The sequence below is a fragment of the Triticum urartu genome, chromosome 6A (assembly GCF_056163025.1).
Source record: "Triticum urartu cultivar PI428250 chromosome 6A, HENAU_Tu73, whole genome shotgun sequence".
Classification (NCBI taxonomy): Eukaryota; Viridiplantae; Streptophyta; class Magnoliopsida; order Poales; family Poaceae; genus Triticum; species Triticum urartu.
Genome location: NC_141878.1, coordinates 10,937,947 through 10,962,506, shown reverse-complemented (window position 1 = coordinate 10,962,506; position 24,560 = coordinate 10,937,947). Strand labels below are relative to the sequence as shown.

The 24,560-nt window shown below is 45.0% G+C and overlaps 1 protein-coding gene across 2 annotated transcripts; it reads left to right on the top strand.

Moving 5' to 3' along the window:
* The first annotated feature begins 1,041 nt into the window (after positions 1 to 1,041).
* On the top strand, positions 1,042 to 4,989 carry LOC147963136 (uncharacterized). 2 transcript variants are annotated; one of them, XR_015608213.1, is made up of 4 exons: positions 1,042 to 1,174; positions 1,515 to 2,708; positions 3,502 to 3,664; positions 4,724 to 4,989. XR_015608213.1 is itself a non-coding variant. In XM_087527985.1 (3 exons), coding segments are annotated over exons 1-3 (1,239 nt in total). In that variant the 5' UTR covers positions 1,042 to 1,172; the 3' UTR covers positions 3,545 to 4,715. The 2 variants fall into 2 exon arrangements, 1 of the variants encoding a protein (XP_087384111.1); XM_087527985.1 differs by lacking the exon at positions 4,724 to 4,989 and having other exon boundaries at positions 3,502 to 4,715.
* Positions 4,990 to 24,560: the final 19,571 nt, after the last annotated feature.

Sequence of the window (24,560 nt, the reverse complement as noted above, 5' to 3'; positions counted from 1 at the left end):
ACTACCTTGTTCTACCCATTTTACTGTGTTCAATGACGCCAACATTACTAGTTCCTTCATGCATTCCTATAAGAGTTATGCCCCATTAAGTAGTTTTCATAATCGTTCTTCGACCATCACCACAAATACACTACACTGCTTTTTCAAGATCCACCAACTAGATGTGCCTTTTTTTCTTAGAATACTTGCGCACAAGTTGGAATTAGTTCCCTGGACTGTTTGGTCCAGATACTTTTTATGCCATATGACACTTGGATTCATGGCACACCCGTCTTGGTTAACTAATCATAGTTTCCATGAAACATAAGTTTAACAGTATTAGAGAAACTCGGTATAATAACTAAAGCCTGTTTGGAAGTGGTCCAGCTCCTCCGAATCCTCAGCTCCAGCTCCTTCTCCCAAAAAGCTGCTCCTTGTAAAAAATGGCACTAGAAAAGTCGGTTTGGCAGGCAGCTCCACTCAGGATTCGCTGGGACTGATAGAAACGAGCGACTCAGCCGTGCTCACTCGAGCCGTTTCACTTGGCGGTGGCACTTCTTATGTAAATCTTACCAACTCCATAATTTCCCAATTTGAGATCATGCAAATTGCCGCTCCGTTCAAGTGCACAGCAGCCTGCTCCGCTCCGGATTTGCAACTCTAGGGAGATCGAGCATTCGGCGCCGCTCTGCTGGCTCTCGGAGCAAAGTTGAGGAGTGGAGAGATTCCGAGCATGCTCTAAGTCTAAAAGTAAAATTCACACTTCGATATAAAGTCTTGTCGGATCCTTGGCTTAGCCAAATGAAGTAACCGACTTTTGTAATGGCCAACAGAACCGACTCGATAACCAATATTCTGCATAGGACCAAGGTAGTCAAATTCAATTTACATAGATATATACATTGATTGCTTGTAGAATTATATAGACATTACGCTTACTCATCACAAAAACAAAACTATTGATACATCTTATGGGCTATCAAAATGGGCCTTAACTGCTAGACCAGGCCGTTGGATGGGTCTTCAGGGAGTGGGTCACACATATACAGTGTCTGCCTCTCTGTTTTCTCTTCACTTTCCCCTGCTTCAGCTTCGCAGCTCCCGACCGGAAGAAAGGAGCGGCGCCGCCGTTTCACAGGTGACCTCAGCGCGTTTCCGGCGACCTCGGCGCTTCTCCTCCCTCTCCCGACTTGATGTGAGCCCTGCTCCTTACCACCTCTACCCAATTTGTCTATTTTCTTATCTCGAGGGAAACCCTAGCTAGCTAGATTTGTATTGCTTGCTTGTGGCGGCAGTGGCCAGCGGGAGGTAAGGGTGGGGATAAATGGATCCTGCTGCGATCTCCCAAAGGTAATTATGGTCCAGTCCGCCCCCCACCCTAATTTCATTCTCTCCCAAATTTCATTTCCTGAATATGTTCTGCTTCATGTATGCTGTGTGCTCGATGTTTTGCCAACCACGGTCCAGGAAACCAGTCCACTGCACTGATCACTGATGTCCATTTCCTTTCTTGTCTGTCGATGCCTATTCTCCAGGGTCAAATCTGAGAAGAAATGGTGTGTGGATGGCAAGGCACAGCAGCATCCCCCATCATCTTTGGAGGTTGTATCTAAGGTGCTCGATGACGAAAACCTCCTCATCGAGATCCTTCTCCGCGTCGGCTTCCCGACCACCCTTGTCCACGCTGCCCTCGTTTGCAGGCGCTGGCTCCACCACGCCTCCAAACCCGCCTTCCTCTCCAGTTTCCGCAAGCTACACCCACCCCACCTCCTTGGCTTCTATGTTGACGTCAGCGTGCCCTTGCAGGAGATCCCCCCACGCTTTGTCCAGATTCTGCCGCAACCCCCAGAGCTCGCTGTCGTTGTACGCCACTTGGACACCTACGAGAAAGAGGACAGGAACATCCATGACCTCGATGAGTGGAGCGGTCCCGAGCTCATCAATGGCTTCTGGAATGGAAAATTCACAAACAGAGGCATGGTAGGCGTCCCACCCTCCTCTCCACACAACGAACTAAAGTCTGGTCAGTGCTCCCTTTTCCGTGACCTCCTCTCCAAAGAAAAAGGTCATGGCTTGTTGTACGTTTGGTCATCAATAAATGCTGACCACAACAAGGGGAGAGGAAAACTTACCATGAACTTATATAAGTTTGAAAATGGTTTCTGGCACATGCATACCTCGGTTACGCCAGAGCTCACTTACAGAAAAGTGGACGAAGAACCTCTGCTTGTCAAGAGTAAGGTCTATATGAGGAGGTTCATCGAGGGTGATATTCTTGTGTGGGATTTTATGGCCTCGAGTTTCTTCACAATTCAGCTTCCAGAAGGAGTAGAGTATCTTGATAGAAACACCATGCTGTCACTGGCTGATGATACTGAGTTTTATCTCCTGCATTTGAACAATGTTCAACTTCGCATCTGGCTCTATAGTGGAGACAACTGGTTGCTGATGGATACCATTTGTTTGAGTCGGTTCTATGCAATATTGGGGGTGTCAGATGCCATGGCTGCGGATGAGTATAATGCCATTATCAGGATCGGTGATGGGGGAAATAAAGTTGAGTATGTGTTCTTGAGGATTGGTCAATGCGCTCTGCACTTGGACAATAAGCACAGGGTGCTGCGTAAAGTGTACGAGTTAACAGAAGCAGGTGGATTTTTGTGGGATATTCATCCTCTTATGATGATCTGGCCTCCGGCATTTCCCTCTCTTAAGGATGATACTTCAAGGTTTGCTATTGGACTTCAAATGTTATTTATATAGTGTTGTTGTCTTACAATGTTCTGCAATGTCTGCATTATGTTAATTTCTTACCTTATTTGTGGCTGAAATATGTAGTTCTCATTGGCATACCATTAAAATCAATTAGTTTTGGAAAGAATTGTCATTGCTTCACGGTGACGCTCGACTGTGCTGATTGCTTGAGCTGCAGAGTGGTGATAGGTGTATGATTGAGTTCTTACGTTTGATAATACTAATTTAATGACATTGGGGAATGTTCGCATCAAGATGTTTTAAACCATATGTGGATTCTCCTGGTGATAATAGGGGTGTTTCCTTGTAGTCATAATATGGGACACACTCCATTTCTAATCGTTATAAGAATAACAACTTAGTTTCCCATGAGGCATAGTCCAATATATATACACATACATGTGGTAAATATGCATGATTTGTATATACAACGAAAATTTACCATCTATATGACAGTGGGACACAAGTGAATAGCCCAAGTTAACTGGTTAATTTATGCTTGACTGCCATTTGTCCTTCTATAGTGGTTATTTCATTCCACTGGATTATGAACTGGAAAGATACCTGTGTGAGTCATGAATATGAGATCATCCCAAGAGCTTTTAAGAAACTTTTGTAGGAACCTGGTACAAACATATTTTGACTTCTGAGCGCACATAGTATGTAATGATCGTTGTATTTGCCACTTGTATTATTAATTAGCCCATTTGATATTCTAATGTTGAGTTATTTTCATCCTGATCCTTCTTTTGTTTTCCTTGAAACAAGAATGCCATGTGAAGAGCAAGGATATGAGAAAGCTCTTGGATGATATCTACCATGTCAGTGATGAGGGTGGCATCAAGGAAAAGTATGAGAGGAGAACAACAGCAACTGCATGGACTCAGCATGTTTACACTCAGCATGTATGAGAGGAGAACAACTAGGCTAGGTCCATACATGCTACCAAACACACCCTTAATGTCTGTGTTCAGATTTTTTTTCGTGTTGCTCAAAGAAGACTCCCTGCATGTTCACTAGTTATGTCTTCTGTGTTTGTTGCATTCTTGTGATTATCTTTTTTTTTTTGCGAATCAGTTGCTTCATTGATTAATCAACATCATTATTACAATCATAGTTTGTGCAGTTTACAAGAAATGATAGTGTCATGTTAATCCATTAGCACCTTTGCCTATCATAAGAAGCGAAATTAGCACAACGGTGAGCAGCGTTAGATACTCCGCAGCTGAATGAACTACTGAAAGAAATAAAAGCCTTGCTGAATGTGGTTATGTTTCGTTGAGGCCTTGTTCTTTCTAGTGTAGACGGATGGCTATATATGTAGATAATCTAAGTCGTTCTTGTGATGGTTCAGTAAGGAGTTGATACCTCTGCTAGTGCCTTTTTGTACACTCTGCTAAGGGCATGAACTGTGTATGAACTCAGTAGTAAGATTAAATTAAGGAAACTGCATGTGGGGTTGACTATCCCAGAAAGATCAGTGCATTGCCATGACATTGCTTAGGATCATCATGTACACTTTTCTTGTAACATTTGGGAACTGTACAGTTAAACCTGTCTATTGTATTTCATAGGTAAAAACTGTTTTTTTTTTGTGAGAGAACCCCTAGTGTTATTATGACCTCACATATGTGTGTTACTTAGTTTCCTCTATGCTACTCTTGTTTCTTATTTTCGATCAAGGATGGTTTAGTATTTCATTATATGTTGACACACCAGGAGTCTGGCCTTGTTTTTGTTAAAGAATAGTTCCATAACCAAATGCTTTGGGTATGCATTTATCTGATGCCATTGTATTCCATACCCAGTTTCTTGCTATATCATAATTTCCTATTGGAAGCTGCGGTAATGAAATGGTATACATAAATTTCAATCTCCTTTTCAGTCCAGAAACAATTTTTTTGTGTATATTAAGTAGAATCTTCTGATTATTCCTAGGGATGCCCGTAGGTGTCACAACTCACAACACTGTTTGCTTTCGAGTCTCCAGGTAGCATGTGCTCGTTATGCGTCGATGGTGCTGCTGGGTTAAAATATATGCTTATTGGACTTCATGTTATTTGATACCTCGTATGGGGCTAGAGTATGATGCAGCAAGGGTCAGATAGACTTCTGAGTATTGATGATATGATGCTGAATGTTAACACTATTTTGTTTCCACATGCTAATTGTAAAGGTTGCCACTGTATACCCTGTAAGTTCTGTCAGTTATGTATGTATAGACACCAACTCTACTGCTGCAGACAACTTGACCAATATAAATGAAAATTTTGCCTGTCACTCTGTCAGGTATACTGAAGCGTCTATTTTTTGGCATTAATGAAGGAAATAAGCTGTAACGAATGTATTGCATGTCATATTCTCATGTCTTTGTTCATAGCCAAGGACTAACTTGCATTTTGTTGTCAGTTTCAAGTGGATCACAAATAGTTACTCTATTGGACTAGTATATGTCATTAGTATAAAGGAACAATTACTGTTTGCAACCTGCATATGTTGAGGACTGTATATGTTCAGTAATCATTACTTATGCAGATCAGATGGAAGGTTTGTAGTAGCTTGCCTCTCTGTAAGAAAACAAGAGTAGCTTGTTTTGCTGGTAATCTTAGGACAAATGAAAGCCAAGGATGCAAAGTTCAGTTAGGTGTTGTTGCCTGCAAGTACACAAGGCAAAGAAGGCATTTGGGTTCTGGACATCAATCCATGCTTCCGGTAAATGATTGAGAAATGTGTACTAGTGAGTCACTAAAGTTTGTTACACCAGGGCATTGGCAACAGACTTGCAAACTCAATAGCCGGATGACTTCCCGACTGTCTACTACAACAAGATTTTCCTGGCTCTGGTGAGGGAGCTGCAATGATGGCGGCATGCCTTCAGATTGTTTCGATGCTTGTAGTTGTCGTTAGATGGTCTACAGACCTGCATGCATTTTCTTTTATTTCTGGTGTTCCTTGTGCCACCATGATGCTTGACGAATAGATCGGCAGTTTTTCCAACAAAAAAGATGAACCATTAACAGAAACAAGCTATCGGGTGTAGCAATAAATTTGTGGAGGAGTAATGATGTCATCCATCACAAGAAAACAGAACAAAGGAGGTTGTATGCAGCAGGTGTGATTGATGTTGCTTGAGGATGACAAGTGGGACTGGAGAAGAGATAGAGATGTAACACATGCACATATGACTCACACTCGTATCCATTTCCTACTACTTAGTCACTTCCCTTACTAATCCTCTTCCCGCATCTCACACGGCAAAGAAAAACGAAGTGGAGGAGGGTTACTAACAGTGGGCAATGAACCCTCCTCCCAAGTGGAGGGTTACTAACAATAGGCTCTACTGTTGGAGGAAGGGCAAACTAAAAGTGAGGTGGAAAACACGAGGACCTTAGTAATCTGCTCTTTTTTCTGTGCAACGGAGGACCATTTTGAGCCACTAGGCATGGGAGGCACCGGAAAATGAAGAGTTGCAGCCGGTGAAGGTTGTACTCCATATAGCCTTAAGCGGTCAAGCCATCTATTGTTGTGTTCTTCATAAACAACAAAATTTTATTTATTTGGATTTGTTAAAGTAGTTTCTCTATTTAAAAACTTGGCTCCTACGGAAGAAAAAAGCCCTAAAATAGATTACAAATTTGGTTTCATTGTCTTCATTATTTGATAAATGGAAAACTTAACTAAAAAAACAACTTCATTTTTAGTTTGCTTCTCCTTCACCACCATTGACGTGGTGTAGCAACTTTTCTGCACACAGTTCCAGTACCATCAGTAGCGGTGGGTTGTAGCTTTTCTGTGCTCCTCGCTGGCCGGTAGAGCAGAGTTGCAACATCTCGCCGGCTGGTGGTAGCACTTCGTTGCCGGTGACAGAGCTTGCAGAAGTTGTGAGAGGCATGGAGGGAGGCTGTGGCCTGTGAAGGAGCAGAGCCGCGGCGGCTGGGGGTTGAAGAAGGAGGAAAGAAGAAGGGCAGTTTCACCCGCGGGCCCAACCATGTACACTTGGCTTGCGCGGGACGGTGGTTTCGTGGGCGCCTATGCCAGCGTGGCGTGCGAGCCGGCTCCATATGTTTCCCAAAAAAAAATATAGCAATGACCTCCTGTCCCGTTGAAAGGAAACAGCGACCAACTAAGCATTGATACTCCATGTTAAATAGTCTCACATCGTTTCTTTAAACTTATTCCGATGATTTTATATATGTAACCAAGTTGGTTGGGATATCACCAAGACATCTAAGAAAACTGATGGTGAGAACGGACAAAAGGACTTGCATGAGCTGAGAAGTGCATGCTGCATAAACCCATAAACGAGCAAGGCTGTCTTGGGTAGTAAGGAGGATGGATTTCAGAATTGTTAGAGCGCATGGATATTCACATATCAGTAGGGACCTGCGAAAAGAAAGAATGGATGCATGGATATTCACATGTGCAAGGGAGGGAGGGACGTTCATGCCCTAGCTTCTGCGGCTGCCGCTCGATCTGAAACAGCATAAGCGTCCTTGTATATGGCGTTGCGGTGGTGTCAGACATGTCTTTGAGGAAAAGAAACTTATATATCATCATTGACGTCTTCACCCCCCCCCCCCCCCCCCCCCCCCCCTCATGTTTACATCTTGACTCCGCCCCTGCCAACCAATAAAACTATGTGTCGGGGAGGACGAAATGCACTGTTAAAGAGACCACCGCAAGACTACGTTCACTTGGTTAAAAAAATTCAATTGCTTACACGCATCTTTTTTTTACAAAAAATTACTGGCATGCATCTACATATCTACATTAGGCAAACTTCCCAGAAATGTCAATCATCCTTTTGATGCCATTGGCCGTACGCACCATGATCTATGACACCCATGGACATGAAGCATATGTTCCAACTCCGACGGATCACGATCTGGCGAACATGTGCTGGTAACACTACCTATTATGAGATTTGCTGATTGACATATCGAAAGTAATGTCGCATATCACAAATATTGGAGCAGCTAAATCGCTACCGTAGAATGTGGATTGAATTTATGCATGATTAATACTACCATTGTGTTTGCTTCTGGGTGAATGCTAGGTGCTTCTTGCATCACCATATATCCAAAGAGATCTAATCAAATTATTTGTGATGCAGTGTAATGTCAATGATTTGGTATCCGATCAGACAAAAACATCCTATTTGTAACTTCTAATTATTTGACTAGCAAAGGTGTATATTATGTTAGGAAGAACGATAGATAGGGTGAGTTTCTATAGTTCACCATCCAATCGAAACATCTGTTAAACATAGAGTTATATTCAGAGGACTCTTGGGCCGGCCGAAGCTGTCTTGTCTCTCACGTTGGGTTTGTTAGGATAGATATTCTGTTTAAGTTATCTCTATCCTCTCACCTCCCTCTCCTGTAATATCCCATGTGGTTAGCCTCGACGCTGCCATCCTCTGTAACCTCTCGACATATCAATATATACCTGCGGGTCTCCATGTATGGAGATTGAGACGCTTACCCATATTTTCCACATGGTATACAGAGCCTAGTCCCTTCCATCACATCTAGCGCCTTCATCAATTTCTTCATCCACCATGTCGTCTTCCTCCTCAACCACCTCATCCGGTCTCAACAACAACACATCCGAACCTCTTACCCGAACCAACTACATCCTATGGCGTGCTCAAGCTAGATCACAAATCATGGGAGCCGGTCTATACGGCTACCTCGACCAAACCACCGAAGAACCCTCCAAAACCATCATCACCAAAACCACCAATGGCAAGGATCAGGTCGTCATGAACCCTGCCTATGCCCCCTGGTTGATCCAGGATCAACAAATCGTAGCATACCTTCTTAGGAATCTGTCCAAGGAGGTTCGTGTCCAGGTTGCATCTCTTGAGAAATCACATGCGATCTGGAGCGCTCTAGCAAACATGTTCTCTGCCGTCTCCTTGTCCCGCGCCAACAATATCCGAGCTGCACTCACCAATGCACAAAAGGGGTCTCAATCCGTCTCTGCATACTTCGGTCACATGCGATCGCTCTCCAATGAACTCGCGGCGGCGGGCAAACCCATTGGAGAGCCCGAGCTCATCTCCTTCATCATCGCAGGCCTGGACATGGAGTACCAGCCGATTGTCTCTGCGCTGGACGTGCGCACGGAGCCGATCACCGTCGATATACTCTTCTCCATGGTGGCCAACTTCGACCTGAGGGTCAAGATGTTCCATGGGAACGGCAGCGGCGCCTTCAAGTCGTCGGCGAACGTCGCCTCTCGCGGCCGACAAGGAGGCAACAGGGGCAACTATCCCAACCAGAAGGGCAACGGGGGAGGATCCCGTGGTTCTGGTGGCTACGGCGGCGGCGGCCGTGGTGGCCACAACGTTGGCTATGGTGGTAACGGCGGCGGCCACAACGGTGGCGACGGTTACTACCACTACACCACAACACTAATGCAAAGGCATATAATCTGCCGGGAGAAAGCCATTAAGAGGGCAGACAAACAACCGGGAGAGTGTTTCTCCCGGCAGATAGAACCGCCACGAGAACGGCTGCCGGGGATTACTTCTCCCGGCAGATAAACCATTCCCGGCAGTTTTTCTGCCAGGACCCATATATTTGCCGGCAGTTAATTTTCTCCCGGCAGATTGGCCATAACACAGCAACTATGGTTACCGGCAGTTTAACTGCCGGCACAAATAAGTCTACCCGGCAGTTAATATGCCACCATGTTGACTTCACTACCCAACTGTTCTATGCTACATATCTCTAATATCCATACACCTTCAGGCAAGCAGAAGAAATCACAACTTATACAAATAGTTCAACCAAAGTTACATATAGGCCACATTCAAAAACCATAAACTTCAGAAACATTTATAGATTAAAAATTCAATACTTCAATGTCCATACAATGTGTTCAGTAGCATCCAGCTAGAACGGTATACAAAATTTACATAAATTGTGTCTTCAAACTAAGCTCAGCACATGGTTGCAACCATCCTGTAAAATTGCATTATTCGAAGATGGCCGCATGTCTCCTGAAGAAGAGTCACGAGTTTGCAATGCTTTGAAGATGCCACTATGAAAATAAGTAACATCAAGTTGACATCCTACCTGCTATCTTGTAGAAGAAACATCATGTAGAAACCTCTTCCAGTGATTATGCCAACCTGAATAGATAAGATGGTACTACTGCTATGAGCCAATAACTTTGGTAAATTATCTATATTGTAGCGCACAAAAAATGGATGTATGCTCACACAGAAAATACATACTTTCATAATAATCATTTTGCAAGCAAAAAAACAAAACCTAATGATGTTTGGAAAGCAAGCTTACAACTACACATAGCAGCTAGCATGTACTTCTACTGGCGTGTTTTCAAACTTCCCATGTGCATCTATCCAATATTATTGCAGTTTAGTATGATCACAAATACTGATACCTTCCATTATAGTTCAGGCTATATGTAAACATTACAAAATACAAGAGATGTTTCCTTTCACACAAACAACACAGGTTCAAGCATAATGTGTATATAACTAGCAGGGCATAAGCACTTGCTTATTTATTTTTATTTTGGTCTGAAACATCTAGTATAAAGGAAACGCTTGACAAAGGCAAATGGATGATAACATACAATGGATACAACACTAATTCTGGAATGCACATTAAATAATAGATGGTGCATAGTGTGAATGCAGAATAAGGGCATGAAAGGTACAATGCATAGCTCGGATGTACATAGTTGCTGATACAGAGGTAAGAGCTAGCTAGAATGTATGCTGCATGGTAGTACCGAGTGGAAGATAAGCAACACAGGTGCGTAGGCTTCTTCGATGGCTTTATTCTTATTGCTATGCGTTGTCGTCATCTTTTGAATGAATGATTATTTCTGTGGGAAGCAAATGTAAATGGACTTACTGATCATTTTAAGGGCATGGTTTGAGTCCCATGAAAGCTCCTTTACAGATCCCTTTGGTAACTTGTATTCATCCTTGAGAAGTGAAACAAAACTGCAGAGGACCAGGTGCAACAAAATTAGACACTGATAGTTGAACCTGGTGAGCATGAAATAATTAATTACAATTTCTGATGCATGAAATAAAATCGCCACCATAGCAGTGCAATACTCATACTAGGATGGCTCCAGTACTTCACAATTTTTATTTAGTTACTAAGAGGCCGGAAGATACAACTTCTACCATTGCCATGAAGGATACAAGCACAGGAACAGTGTATCTCATGCTGGTTACAAAGACAAAAAAGAATATACTAAACCTGCTTGAGCATGTGTTGAGAATAGAACCAATGATTTTATTATGTCTATGCTTCAGAAAAATGCAAGCAAGGAATTCAGGAAAATTGTTGAGAACAGAAAAATGATGTACTAACAATAGTGAATTAAAACCACGTGACATGGCAGGACCAGGCTATAATTCTGAATTTTTTATGGTACAATCGTTATTTCGATCATAGATATAACCAGAGACAGTTATGTGCTATATGTACCTCTCAAGATTACATAAGCCGTAGTTCTCATGCATCTTCTTTCATAGCTATTAGATGAGAAAAGAAAATTGTGTGCGTTCAAGGGGTCATAAACGACTACATCAAACAGCAATGAAATCTTTCTTCCAGCTCAGACCAAAGGCACGCCAGTATAGCATACAATCTACAAACTATAATTATCTGTATGGCGGGATGTTAAAAATGAACAGAACAAAACGGGATGTTAAAAATGAACAGAACTGCATACATATACAGATCTTTCCTTTTCATATGATGCTTAGCTCACACGGAAAACTACAGACTTTTTTCTCGGCAGTGAGGTTCTCACAGATAGAAATAAGGTGCAGTCCATGTATGTGAGAACATCCGATATGTGCAACAAAGTATATATTTTTACATGTACCTAAGATGGTATCGCTCGAAGCAGAGGAAGATACTCTAATCTCATATATATAACATTACATGACAACTAGACGTTGCCCTTGTTTTTCTCAAAAGAAATTTTACATATGCAATTCATATATGTAAGGCAAACTGGAATAAGAAACAAACATTCACATGAAGGAAGCCCTTGCTTATTTCTAGCTAGCTCTGGACCCAAAGAGAACAAACCTGTATTTATGTATAGCAAAGTTGAATAAGAAAACAACTGCAGGTGCAAGGAAGCACTTAAAAATATCTTAGTTTAGTTCTAGCTAGCTTTCTGCCCAAAAGAAAAAAAATCCATATCTATATCTGGAGCATACCTCAATTAATTGAATCCATCTTAGGCAAAAGCAGCAGCATGGACACAGCCAAACTGTGAGTGTCTCCTTTCTCCTGCAACAGACAAAGCAAGCATTAGAGGCGAAGCAAATGCGAAAGGATAACCAGCAGAAGAGAAAGCAAAAGGAAGCCAAACACGGCCAAAACAACAAAAGAACTATATTGCTGGCTAGAACCTAAAAACAAACAGAAGAATTCCCTGCCCAACCTAATTTCTACTTTGACGTTGCTATTACTAAAATAACCATATGTTTCAGGTCAGACAAGATACCAGGCACAGCAACTATTAGTAAAACATGCAGCTGAAAATAGCACTTTGTAAGGCTGACGGTTCCAGATATATTCTTCCATTCAAGTGCTTTGCTATTTTCTTCAAAGCAGAGGAAGAACATTTGGCATATGAGCTCATGTGGTGTCATTAATCATTGAAAATTTTAAATGGTATTACCTGTATTTTGAGACACCAACATCTGTGGACCTGTGATTCTGCAAGGCACACGCATAAGTAAATCTAAGCATAAGTTTCTCACAAGTGTGTCAACTATTGATTATTGCTACGTTAATAGAAAAAACAGAAAAGAATCAAGAGAACGGGAAGCACCAGGGACAACACCTCGGGCTCGAAGTACAAGAGGGGGAAGCCGTAGAAGCACGAACTGGGGGAGCACAGACAAAGGATGATGGGCGAGCACGATGTCGAGGTGGACCAGGGGCGGAGGAGCACGCACCGGAGTAGGACGACCAGGAGGGCCGGCGGCGCCAAACCCTAGCCCGGCGCACGCCTCATCTCGTTCGGGAGAGATGCCAAGGAGACGGTGCAGACAGAGGAGAATGTGTGGATGCAAAGGGCGGACGAGATCTGTGGACGAGGATACTTGACAGCGGCGAAGGGCGGACCAGATCTCCGGACGAGGGTACTTGACGGCGGTGGAGTGACTCGGCGATGGGGCCGGCCGGCAAGGGCTTAGATCCGTGTTAGATGGTGCTCGGCGGTGCTACGGTGGGGTGCTGGGGGCGACGGCGGCAATGGTCGGAGTGGAGGGTAGTCGGCGGTGGTTGCGCGGCTGCGGTGAGGGGTGCTGGTTGGGGGCGGCGGCGAGGGCACAACAGACTCGATTTGGGGGCGATTTGGAAGAGGAGTCTGGGAGATTGGGGCCGAGTCTATACTTCGTTCGGTGTCAAAATTTTCGCCTCTCGCGGGCCTTCCCTCACTAGCGCGCACTTTGGCCCAATATTATGTCGGTCTCCCGCCAAAATACAGTCCCCGGCAGCTAATGGGCCAGGGTTTGGTTGTCCTGGCAGATAGTGCGCCCTTTAATGTGGACATGATTACCGGCAGTTTATGCGCCCTTGTCCATCAAGTTCTACCGGCAGTTTTTCTGCCCTAAAGTACTTCTACTGGCAGTAACAAGCTTCCCGGCAGATCATTTGCCCTTATTCGCATATTTCTCCCGGCAGTTAATTGCCCCCAATTAAGTGTTGTGGTGTAGTGTACCAGAACAACCAAGGCGGCGGCGGAGGTGGGGGCTATCATGGTGGTGGCGGCGGCTATCACCAGGGCCCTCACAATGGCAACAACAACCCACGGTGCCCCCTCAACAGCAACAACAGGGGCGTAACTTCCAAGGATACGAGGGCTACGAGGGTAAATGTCAAATTTGCAAAAAAAAATCACATTGCTAAAGATTGTGATTGACGTTATGCCGATGATACTTCCCAAAAGAAAAAAGTTACAGCTGCAGCCGACGTGTCCTATGGTGTTGACACCAATTGGTACATGGACACAGGTGCCACAAATCACATCACTGGCGAACTAGAGAAGATGACAATGCATGAGCAGTATCGTGGCCAAGATCAAGTCTACACCGCTTCAAACGGTGCAGGTATGGACATTAGTCATATTGGTCAAGCAATTATCAAAACACCACACAAAAATCTTGAAATCAAAGATATCTTACATGTTCCGGATGCATCCAAAACCTTGTTATCTGTCCATCGCATTGCTCTTGGCAATAATGTTTTTCTAGAATTTCACCCGTTCTTCTTTATGATCAAGGATCAGGCCACGAGGAGAACTCTTCATAGGTGTGTGTGTGCAAGGGCTCTATGCGTTGCTTCCCCAGTACTGCCGGTCTAATAAACAAGTGCTCAGTGCCGTCAAGCTTTCAGCTGAACGGTGGCATAATCGTTTAGGTCATCCATCATTTGCTACAGTTTATCAAACTCTTAGTAGAAATAAACTCTCAGTTGTTGGTGAGAGAAACTCAGAAACTATTTGTGATTCATGTCAGAAAGCAAAAAGTCATCAGTTTCCATACCCTGTTTCCACCAGTGTGTCAACCAAACCGTTGCAACTTATCTTTTTTGATGTTTGGGGTCCAGCACCCACCTCTGTTGGTAGACATACTTACTATGTGAGCTTTGTTGATGATTATAGCAAGTATACATGGATCTATCTCCTTAAAAAACGTTCTGATGTGTTTCAAGTTTTTCACAACTTTCAAGCTCTTGTTGAACGTAAATTCGATAGTAAAATTCTTGCCATGCAATCGGATTGGGGTGGTGAGTATGAAAAACTCAATTCTTTTTTTGAAAAGATTGGTATATCTCACCATGTCTCATGTCCTCATGCTCACCAACAGAATGGTTCTGCGGAACGTAAGCATCGTCACATTGTTGAAGTAGGTTTAGCCCTCCTAGCTTCAGCTTCCATGACACTTAAATTTTGGGATGAAGCCTTTCTTACTGCTGTTCATCTTATTAACATGTGGCCTAGTCGCATGATATCCAATGAAACTCCTACTGAACGGCTTTTGCATGTTACACCTGACTACACCACTTTGTGTGTCTTTGGTTGTGCATGTTGGCCAAATCTTCGCCCCTATAACACGCGTAAGCTCATGTTTGGCTCCAAACAATGTGTCTTCATTGGGTACAGTGCCCAACATAAAGGTGTTAAATGCCTTGATGCTGCGACTGGTCGCGTATACATATCATGTGACGTTGTTTTTGATGAGACACAATTTCCTTTCGAAAAACTTCATCCCAACGCCGGTGCTCTCCTTCGCAAAGAGATCCTTCTACTACCATCCAATCTTCGTGTGGGTAATGATAATTGTGATGATCATATCATGGCTAATGCTCCTAATCATCTACCTGAGTTTGGTGCAGAAAAAAATTGCAGCTCAAATGGTGCAGAAAACAGTATGTTTTGTTCTCCAAACGCTGTTCCCCTTGGTGCTGATGCTATCACGGGGGATCTGGCGCGATCTCCCTCGGGATCGACGTGCCCGACTGCGACAGACCTGCCCGAATCACCCTCAGGATCCGCCCCGTGCCAGGAGGATCGCGCCGCATCAGCCGCCCAACCCGCCTCTCCCACGCGGCCCCGCGCTGCAGCGTCTGACCCCGCGGGCTCGGCGCACCAATCTCCGGTCGCGGACCGGCCGCTCGTGCGCTATGCACCCACCCCGCTAGTCTACACTCGGCGGGCCCCGCCATCCACTTCTGACGTGCCAGGCGGGCCTGACGCGCAGGTCGAGGCGGCCTCGGATGGCTCCTCTGGATCCTCTGCGCCGGGTTCCCCTCCTTCGCCATCTGCATCCGCCACAGAAGATCTGCATGCGCCAGCCTCCTCGGGATCCGCTGGATCTGCTGGCCCCTGCCCAGCCGCTCCAGTTGGATCTTCCGTGGCTGCATCTGTGCCTCCTACACAGCATCATACTCGCGTTCACTTGTTCCTGTCAATTATAAAACTAAGTATGGCTTGGTTGTTTCAGATACTACTCCCGGAGAACCACGTACTGTCTCTCAAGCCCTTGCAGATCCTCGGTGGAAACACGCTATGCTTGAAGAAATTGGAGCTCTTCACAAAAATCAAACCTGGCACCTTGTTCCTCCATGACCCGGTACAAATGTGATTGACTGTAAGTGGGTATTTCGCATCAAGCGACGGTCTGATGGTACTATTGACCGCTACAAGGCCAGACTTGTTGCTAAAGGATTCAAGCAGAGGTGTGGACTTGATTATGAGGACACCTTTAGTCCCGTTGTTAAAGCTGCCAGTATTCACCTTGTGTTATCCATTGCTGTGTCTCGTGGATGGTGTCTCCGTCAGCTAGATGTGCAGAATGCGTTTCTGCATGGCGTTCTGGAAGAGGAAGTATATATGAAGCAGTCTCCTGGGTTTACAGATCCTCATCACCCATTCCATATTTGCAGGCTTGATAAGTCTCTCTATGGCCTCAAACAGGCTCCACGAGCATGGTACTCCCGTTTGAGTTCCAAACTACAAACTCTTGGCTTTGTTCCCTCCAAGTCTGATACTTCCCTATTCATCTATCGTCGGTCACACACAATTATCTTTGTACTCATTTATGTTGATGATATTATTGTTACTAGTTCATCTAATGAGGCAGTCACAGCCCTTTTGAAGGATTTGAAATCAGACTTTGCTCTAAAAGATCTTGGTGACTTGCACTACTTTCTTGGCATTGAGGTAGCCAGAAACAGGGAAGGTGGTCTTCATCTTTGTCAAGCAAAATATGCAGCTGATCTTTTGAGCAAGGCAGGGTTACAAGGCTGCAAACCGTCAACAACACCACTCTTCAGCTCAGAAAAATTATCTCTTGCAGAGGGCGTACCCCTGAGTCAAGAGGATGGCACCAAATACCGGAGTTTGGTGGGAGCACTTCAGTACTTGACACTCACCAGACTTGACATTTCCTTTGCTGTCAATAAAGTGTGTCAGTTCCTTCATGCACCCATTTCTTCTCATTGGACTGCTGCTAAACGCATACTAAGATATGTGAAGCACACACTGAATGTTGGGCTAACCTTCACAAAGTCAACCTCTACACTTGTTAGTGCTTTTTCTGATTCTGATTGGGCAGGTTGCTTGGATGACAGGAGGTCCATAGGTGGTTTCGCAGTTTTCTTTGGACCCAATCTAATCTCTTGGTGTGCAAAGAAACAGGCAACAGTGTCTAGATCAAGTACTGAGGCAGAATACAAGGCACTAGCTAATGCAACAACAGAAATCATATGGGTTAAATCTTTGCTTAAAGAACTTGGGATATATCATACACAAACTCCATGTCTCTGGTGTGACAACATTGGTGCCACATATCTCTCTGCTAACCCTGTTTTCAATGCAAGGACTAAACACATTGAGATAGATTATCATTTTGTCAGAGAGAGAGAGAGTTGCTAGCAAAGAACTGGAGATTCGGTTCATTCCTTCAAAAGACCAACACTACAAGAAACCTGTTAATTCATGACAGATTTCTGATGACAATTTCAAAAACCATCATGGACGGTCTAGTATAGCCCTGCAGCCCGCCTGCAGCCCACTTGAGCCCGCCCAAACCATTCATGTATAAAACCGACCTAACCCTAGCGCACTCCCTTCCACAATCTCTTCTACCTCCGCCACCGCCCCCAGAATCTTATCCCTCTTCCTCAATCCCCTCCACTACCCCTCCTCTGCAGCCCCACCGTTCCGGCGGTCTCTCCTTCCTCCATCTCCCCACCTGCGCCCTCCCTCTTACCGAGACTCTCCCGTACATCCTCCAGTACCACTCCCATTGGTAACCCGTCCCTCCCTCCCCCATCCCACTAGTGGTTCTGATCTAGGGAGTTCGATGGCGACGGCGACCGTAGGAGCAATGGCAGCTGCAACTTGGGCACGCGCAGATCTGGCACAGAGCTCAAGCCCGACGTCGGCCTTGTCGGAGCTGAGCGGCCGTGCGGTGGCCGGTGTACTGCAATGGCTCGCTGGAGGCAGCAGCGAACCCTAGTCGCCACTGGTCACCAGCGCCTAGCCCACCTCTCCTGTTGGCTTCCTCGACGCCGTGGCCTAGTGCTACTGCGTGACTGCAGTGGCGGCCTTCACCATTATCAAGCCCTGAGGTTCACGCTCGTCTCTTTGTCCGGTATTAAATAATACAGTAAGACACACAGGGCAGCTCTATTATATATGTAGTACTATTTATAGGTACATGCTTTTGATGGTATACATTGTTAATTGGTGCATCTAGCACAACTGTCAGGCTCTGTCGTACATGTAGTTTCTTAGCAAATTGTGGTGGTAGGCTCGATATGAGCTGGAATTAGGCAACGTATACCACCCAGTATGCAGTCTTCAAGTAATCATTGTTACTGTGTGAAAGAATTCAGTCACTGGGATCTATGTAGTTTCTGTCATCTATGTATAGGTTCTCACAGAACAGGAGATAAGAATGTCTAAATACAGCATTTGCCTGATTAAAGGCATCCTCTCTTCTGCTGTTAATCGAAATGCATGAATCTCTGCACTTAGCTATGGTGGTCTTGCATGGGTAGTTGTAGCTAGAGCAGCGGAGAGTGCCAAAGACGTCCATATGCCTCTGTTTTCCTTGTGTTTTTCTACATCTATGTGCTTCTTCAAACATTCTCTGCTTGCTTGCTGAAATAGTACAACTTCAGTAGTGGATAACATAGTGTGTTGACTCTAGAGAGAAGTCAAGGAATTCTTGTGTGATGAAGCTGGGGTATAAAATACTTAAAAAAACAATGTATACAGTGAAGTCTGTATACCCTTATTGATTCATTCCGGTGCTAATCTTACTTACACGAATAAACAGTACTATTGCTTTATTTTGATGAGTTGGTTACATAATTGAAGTTCTGCAAACTAGTGAGTATATTTGTTTCGCCTCTGCTCGTGGTTGTTGGCGATGGGCATGGCTCCTTTCTGCAACTCTGAAGGTAGGCCCACAAAATTGTCCTTCCTGTGGAAATTTTACTCAATCAAGTATATAATAATTAGTCATATGCCAGCTCCTTGAAAATGATCTATTGTGGAGCAGTCAAAGCATGTTAATTGCAATATCGACTTGTTTGCTTTATATGATTATATGTTGCAATATCCGTTCTGTTTAATCTATTGTGAGCAGTCAAAGCATGTTACTGCAATATCGACTTGTTCGCTTTATATGATTATATATTGCAATATCGTTCTGTTAGTCCATGAAAATGATCTATTCTGAGCAGTCAAAGCATGTTAACTGCAATATCGACTTGTTCGCTTTATATAATTATATATTGCAATATCCGTTCTGTTAAAAATATAGGCTTTGGAGACATGATTTCTGTTACGGTATTAACTGGCCGTCATGTTCTGTTTAGAGTTTTGATATTAAAGTAGTTTATTATCTCATTCGATCGAGTGACTAAGAGTAAGATTGTTTGTTAACTAGGCCTGCAATTACACTGCTTCTCTGTTCTATATTATGTGTAAAATTTCTATGTGTTATGTGGTGAAAGTAGCCATCATACGTATTATTGTGATATTGATTGATCAATACCTGAATACCGAGCTGTATTCATTGATAAACCAGATTTAGAGTTTGATGATATAAATTTTGCACACTTCCGAGTGGCAATGGTGTTATTGCTGCCCGACATCCTTGCAGCTATTCATATACAAAAGAATGATCTGCACCTTCCTATTGCCAAACTTCCAATGTTGCATTTGTTTTTCCTCATCTTGTTTTGATCTTTCATTGCGACTTAAGTAAACGGAAGTACAACGGCTTGTGCTTTCAAAATTAGATATCTGTATTGCTCGAAGATTTGTCATCTTAGTCCTCTTAAAATAGTTTAGCCATTCTTTGTATCTACGCCTTGCCTCGAGCATCCGTATTTGCCTAGCTAATAATTCTTTGCACTTATATAAATTTGTCCTCATGGCGATTAACTTCGTTTTTTTGTGATTGTATAGTGCAGGTCACTGGTATATAAGGTTTTTGCAAGTGAATAAAGTACACATAAATCCGAGGCTCCTGTTTCAGAACAGTTACAAGAAAACGCAAAGTGTTGTACTAATGATGTTTGTAAATCCTCCGTGAGCCATCTATGTAAATATGTAATTGCTGGGTCATCTAAACACTAGCGTGATGCTAATAAGCTTCAGCTGCTATGTGAAAATTATACAACTATGTAAATATCTTTTGCTGGGTCATCTAAGGAGTAATGTGATTGTAATAAGCTTTGGCTGCTATGTGAAAATTCTTTTTGGTTTATAGCCCTGATTGAATATTAAGCTTGAAAATTAGATACAAAATACCTTTGATTTCCACCTGATGTGGGTAAAAAGGAAAAACACAAAACTATTGGCCGAAAGTGACAAACTTCTAATTGGCTTAATGTAAAAATGAGATATTTGGTTGAAAATCTATAGAACCAAAACTGATGGGCCTTGGGCTGCCACGTCAAAGCCACATAAGTTGCCACATCATCTAGTTCCATGACGGCTTGTTCTGTCACCAAAGCTTGGGCTTAGTTCGGGCTGGGCGGGCCTAGGGCAGAGCTGTGACGGCACAAAATCGTCATGGAAGGTACGAAGTCAAATAATGACGCGATATACATGACGGATTTCGAATCCGTCATGCATGCGCATCTGTGATGGTTTTGTACTGGTCTGTGACGGACTGGATCCGTCATGTATTAACAGATTTCTTGTAGTGCAAGTTGCTAATGGGTTTACAAAAGCGCTACCCGCAGGACCGTTTGAAGAGTTCAAGCGTAATCTAAACTTGAGAAGTTCAGATTAAGGGAGGATGTTAAACATAGGGTTATATTCAGAGGACTCTTGGGCTGGCCGAAGCTGTCTTGTCTCTCACGTTGGGTTTGTTAGGATAGATATTCTGTTTAAGTTATCTCTATCCCCTCACCTCCCTCTCCTGTAATATCTCATGTGGTTAGCCTCGACGCTGCCATCCTCTGTAACCTCTCGACATATCAATATATACCTGCGGGTCTCCATGTATGGAGATTGAGACGCTTACCCATATTTTCCACAACATCAACAAAGGTGAGCATTATCATTCAAAAGGGTTAATAATTAACCTGCTAATTTTCTTGTAGAGGGATTAATGAGTTAGTATCTAAGTGAATAACTTTGAACTAGCTGCTAATTTTAAATGGGTTGAGCTACAAATTTTAAATGGGTTGTCGTGGTAAAGTAGAGGACGTGGAACTGAGCTTTTGATCTATGATTATTGACTTAGGGCAACTCCAACACGGACCGTAAAACAAACATGGTATTTGTTCGCGGACCGATCCGGAGTAGTGTTCGGATACGTATATGGGAGCCGGCAATCCAATTGTGTCCCGAAACGTCCACCTCTATTAACATTAAAAAAATGTAACCACCAAATAAGATGGCCAAAGCTACTTTCCACCGCTTTCCGCCAAATAAAATCCACCTAAGCCACCTTCCACCAAATATAAGCCACCTTGCACAAAATGAAAGCTAGCATCCACCAAATACAAGTCACTAATCCACTTTCCACCAAATAGCATCCGCTTACTACACTACCGGAATCGCCCCCTATGCCGACGGCCAGGGCCGTCGGCATAGGCCTGAGTCCCGTCGGGATAGGCCTATGCCGACGGCCCCCGTCGGCATAGGGCCGTTGGCAACATATGCGTCGGCACAGCCAGGGAGGCCGTCGGCATAGAAAAGCCGTCGGCATATATGATACGCCGACGGGGGCCGTACATCTATGCCGACGGCCCGGGCCGTCGGCAACTATCACGCCTAACGGCGGCCGCCGTCAAGTCTGCCCAACAAACGGTCGCCACGTGGCACCACTATGCCGACGGCCTAGCCGTCGGCTTAGTCAAAAACTATGCCGACGGCTCGACCGTCGGCATAGGTGTGCCACGTGGCGACCAGTCGCTGCTCTAGGACCAGGGCTATGCCGACGGCCTGGCCGTCGGCATAATTTGAAACTAAGCCGACGGCCAGGCCGTCGGCATAGTCCTTCATGCAGAGCTCCCAGTAGGTGCCACGTGTCAGCTACTGGGAGCTCACGCTAGCCCTATGCCGACGGCCTAGCCGTCGGCATAGTTTGCTTTTGCTTTTCTTTTTCTTTTTTCTGTTTGTTTTCAGATCAATTCAATTCAAATAGCAGCACATATCAGCAGATATATATGATGGGATAGACATATAAAACACAACGGGATATCATCCGGCACCCATCACAACAATATATGCATAAGCATCATCACACACAAGTCTCTAAATGAACATCATCACAACCAACATAAGCATAAGCATATAGAGAAGCACACAAGTCATCTAAATGATCATCACCACACACAAGTCATCTCAAGCATCATCACCACACAAGGATCATCGAGCACCGCGGAGGTCGTCACCGCCAAGACGGCCAAAGCCCAGGTCGTCACTGCTAGCGGCAGCGCTACCGCCAAGACCGCCTCCGCCTCCACCTCCGCCTCCACCTCCGTGGATCGGAGTGGTCGGGCTCCGTGTCTCCGGAGTGCTGCGAAGACCACCGCCAACGGTAGATCCACCTGTTCCCTAGATGTTGAAAAGACATATGCACGGGATATATGACTGTGTTGAAAGGCATGACATGCTTTGGGTGAATAGATTGGGGATGAACTAACCGGCGAGGGGCCAGCGTTCTGTGCCACAAACTCCTCAAAGCTCATCAGCACTGGTTGTGCTGGAGGGCATTGTGCTGGAGTGAACTAAGGACACCTGCCGGCCGCCATATCCTGAAAAGCCTGCTGCATCTGGCTATCCCTCTGCACTTGGTGTTCATAAAGCCTCTGATGCCACGCCATGGTCTCCTGGCGTGTGTACTCCATGTAGGCCTACGGTATGACATGATGGAACTCATAAAACTACTAAATGCGGAAAATGAAGTGAGAAATGAAGATAAGAGGGAAAATACTTACAGATTGTTGCTCCTGAAAGAGGGACTGTGTACTAGTCACTGGCTGGCTCGTGCGCTGGCTCAGGCTCGGGTCGATCCGACGAAGCTGTGTGTAGGAGATACTAGGAGTGATCACAGCATCGAGAACCGCCTCCCGACGGTGCTCCTTGGGCCCCATCCTCACCACCGCCATGTCGTCCAAAGGCGCCGCAATGGGGTCAGGTGTGTCAGGATGTAACTTCAGATACGCTTCGGAGTAGGCCTTCTTCCTCCCTGCGGTCTTCTTGCCGTAGTACTTGGGCTCGCCAGGCTTGGGGTCCTTCCGCGTATGGGCGATCTCCCACGCCTGCATGTGTGAGAGCGGCCGCTTCAGTTTCTCCTCCTGCACCACCAAACAGAGGTTAGTCATACATAAGAAAGTGATGGTAAATAGAAGAAGAAGAATGTTTAATGGGGTTAGTCATACATTAACTGCCTTGTGGAGATAGTGGTTTTGGTTTCCCTGAGCATGTACTCCCTCCGTCCCTCGGTTAGCCTTATTTTTGGTTCTCATAGCCGCCCAGGCTCCATCCTCATCACACCAAAGATCCACCAATGCCGCCCAGGACTCGTCTTTTCCATAACACCAATTTGGACACACCTACATAATAAAAGCATAATGGCATGTAGGTGTGTCCAAATTGGTGTTATGGAAGCATAAAGCATAAAGCATAATGTACCACAAGGTAATGAAAGCATAATATATGAAAGCATAATGAAAAATCTTTTATACTTACCGCCAAGAACTCGGGCCTCTCCAAGGTAATGCCCATCCTCCGCGCTTCTTCCTTGGTCATCTTCACACCAAGATAGTCGTGGTAGTATGTGGAGATGGCCACATAGCGCACCTCGTACTGCATCTGGCGGGCCTTCTTCTTGCATTGGCGCAGCACGATCTGGTCCGCTCTAGCCCTGTGCTCCGGAGAACTCGATAGAATTTCTACAATCATGCATGAAACAAGAATGGAAGAAGCCATGAGTTAAATCATTCATGAAACTAGAATGGACTTGTGCTTCTGAAGAGAACTCACCCAGAAAGTAGTGATCACGGCCTTGGCATGGGTCTCATGGTCCGCGTGGTGGGCCGCTTCCCAGTGGTCCCAGCTCGTGGCCAAAACCCGACGGTCCGGCTGCCTGACTGGATCAGGACAGTACAACCCCGGCCAATATAACTTCAGCAAGACGGTGATGAGGCCGTTGGGAATATGGACCCCTTTAGAATATATCCAGTTGCTGCAAAAGAATGAACTATTAGCATGTGACAAGAAAAATAAATAACAACCGGAATAAGCATGTGACAAGCAAAATAATGAACCACTTACTCTTTTCCCGTGGGCTCAATGAGCCACTTCTGCTCCTCAGTAGCAGGAACCTGCTTTGGTAGCTTTGCGTTGCCACGCAGCCACCCCTTCTTGTCAACCCCCTTCCCGTCACCACCATCATCCCCGCCACCACCCTCCTCCTCGCCTGCCTCCCCCTCCCCAACCTCCCCCCAACCTCCTCCTCCTCCTCCTCCTCGCCTGCCTCCTCCTCCACCTCCTCCTCCTCCTCCTCCACCACCACCTCCTCCTCCTCCTCCTCCCTAGAGTGTACCTCACTAGAGGAGGGTACCTCACTAGAGGAGGGCCTCGAAGACAACACCCCTAAGTCGGTGAGGGTGCGCTCTTTCTGGCCGCGACCCCCTGTGGTGGCTCTCCCCCCAGCACCCCGTCCTCTAGAGGCTCTCCCCCCGCCCCCTCCTCCTCTAGGGGCACCTCTCCCTCGACCTCCCTGTGAGGAGTCATTGTCAAGTAGCCGAGGGGGAGGATTA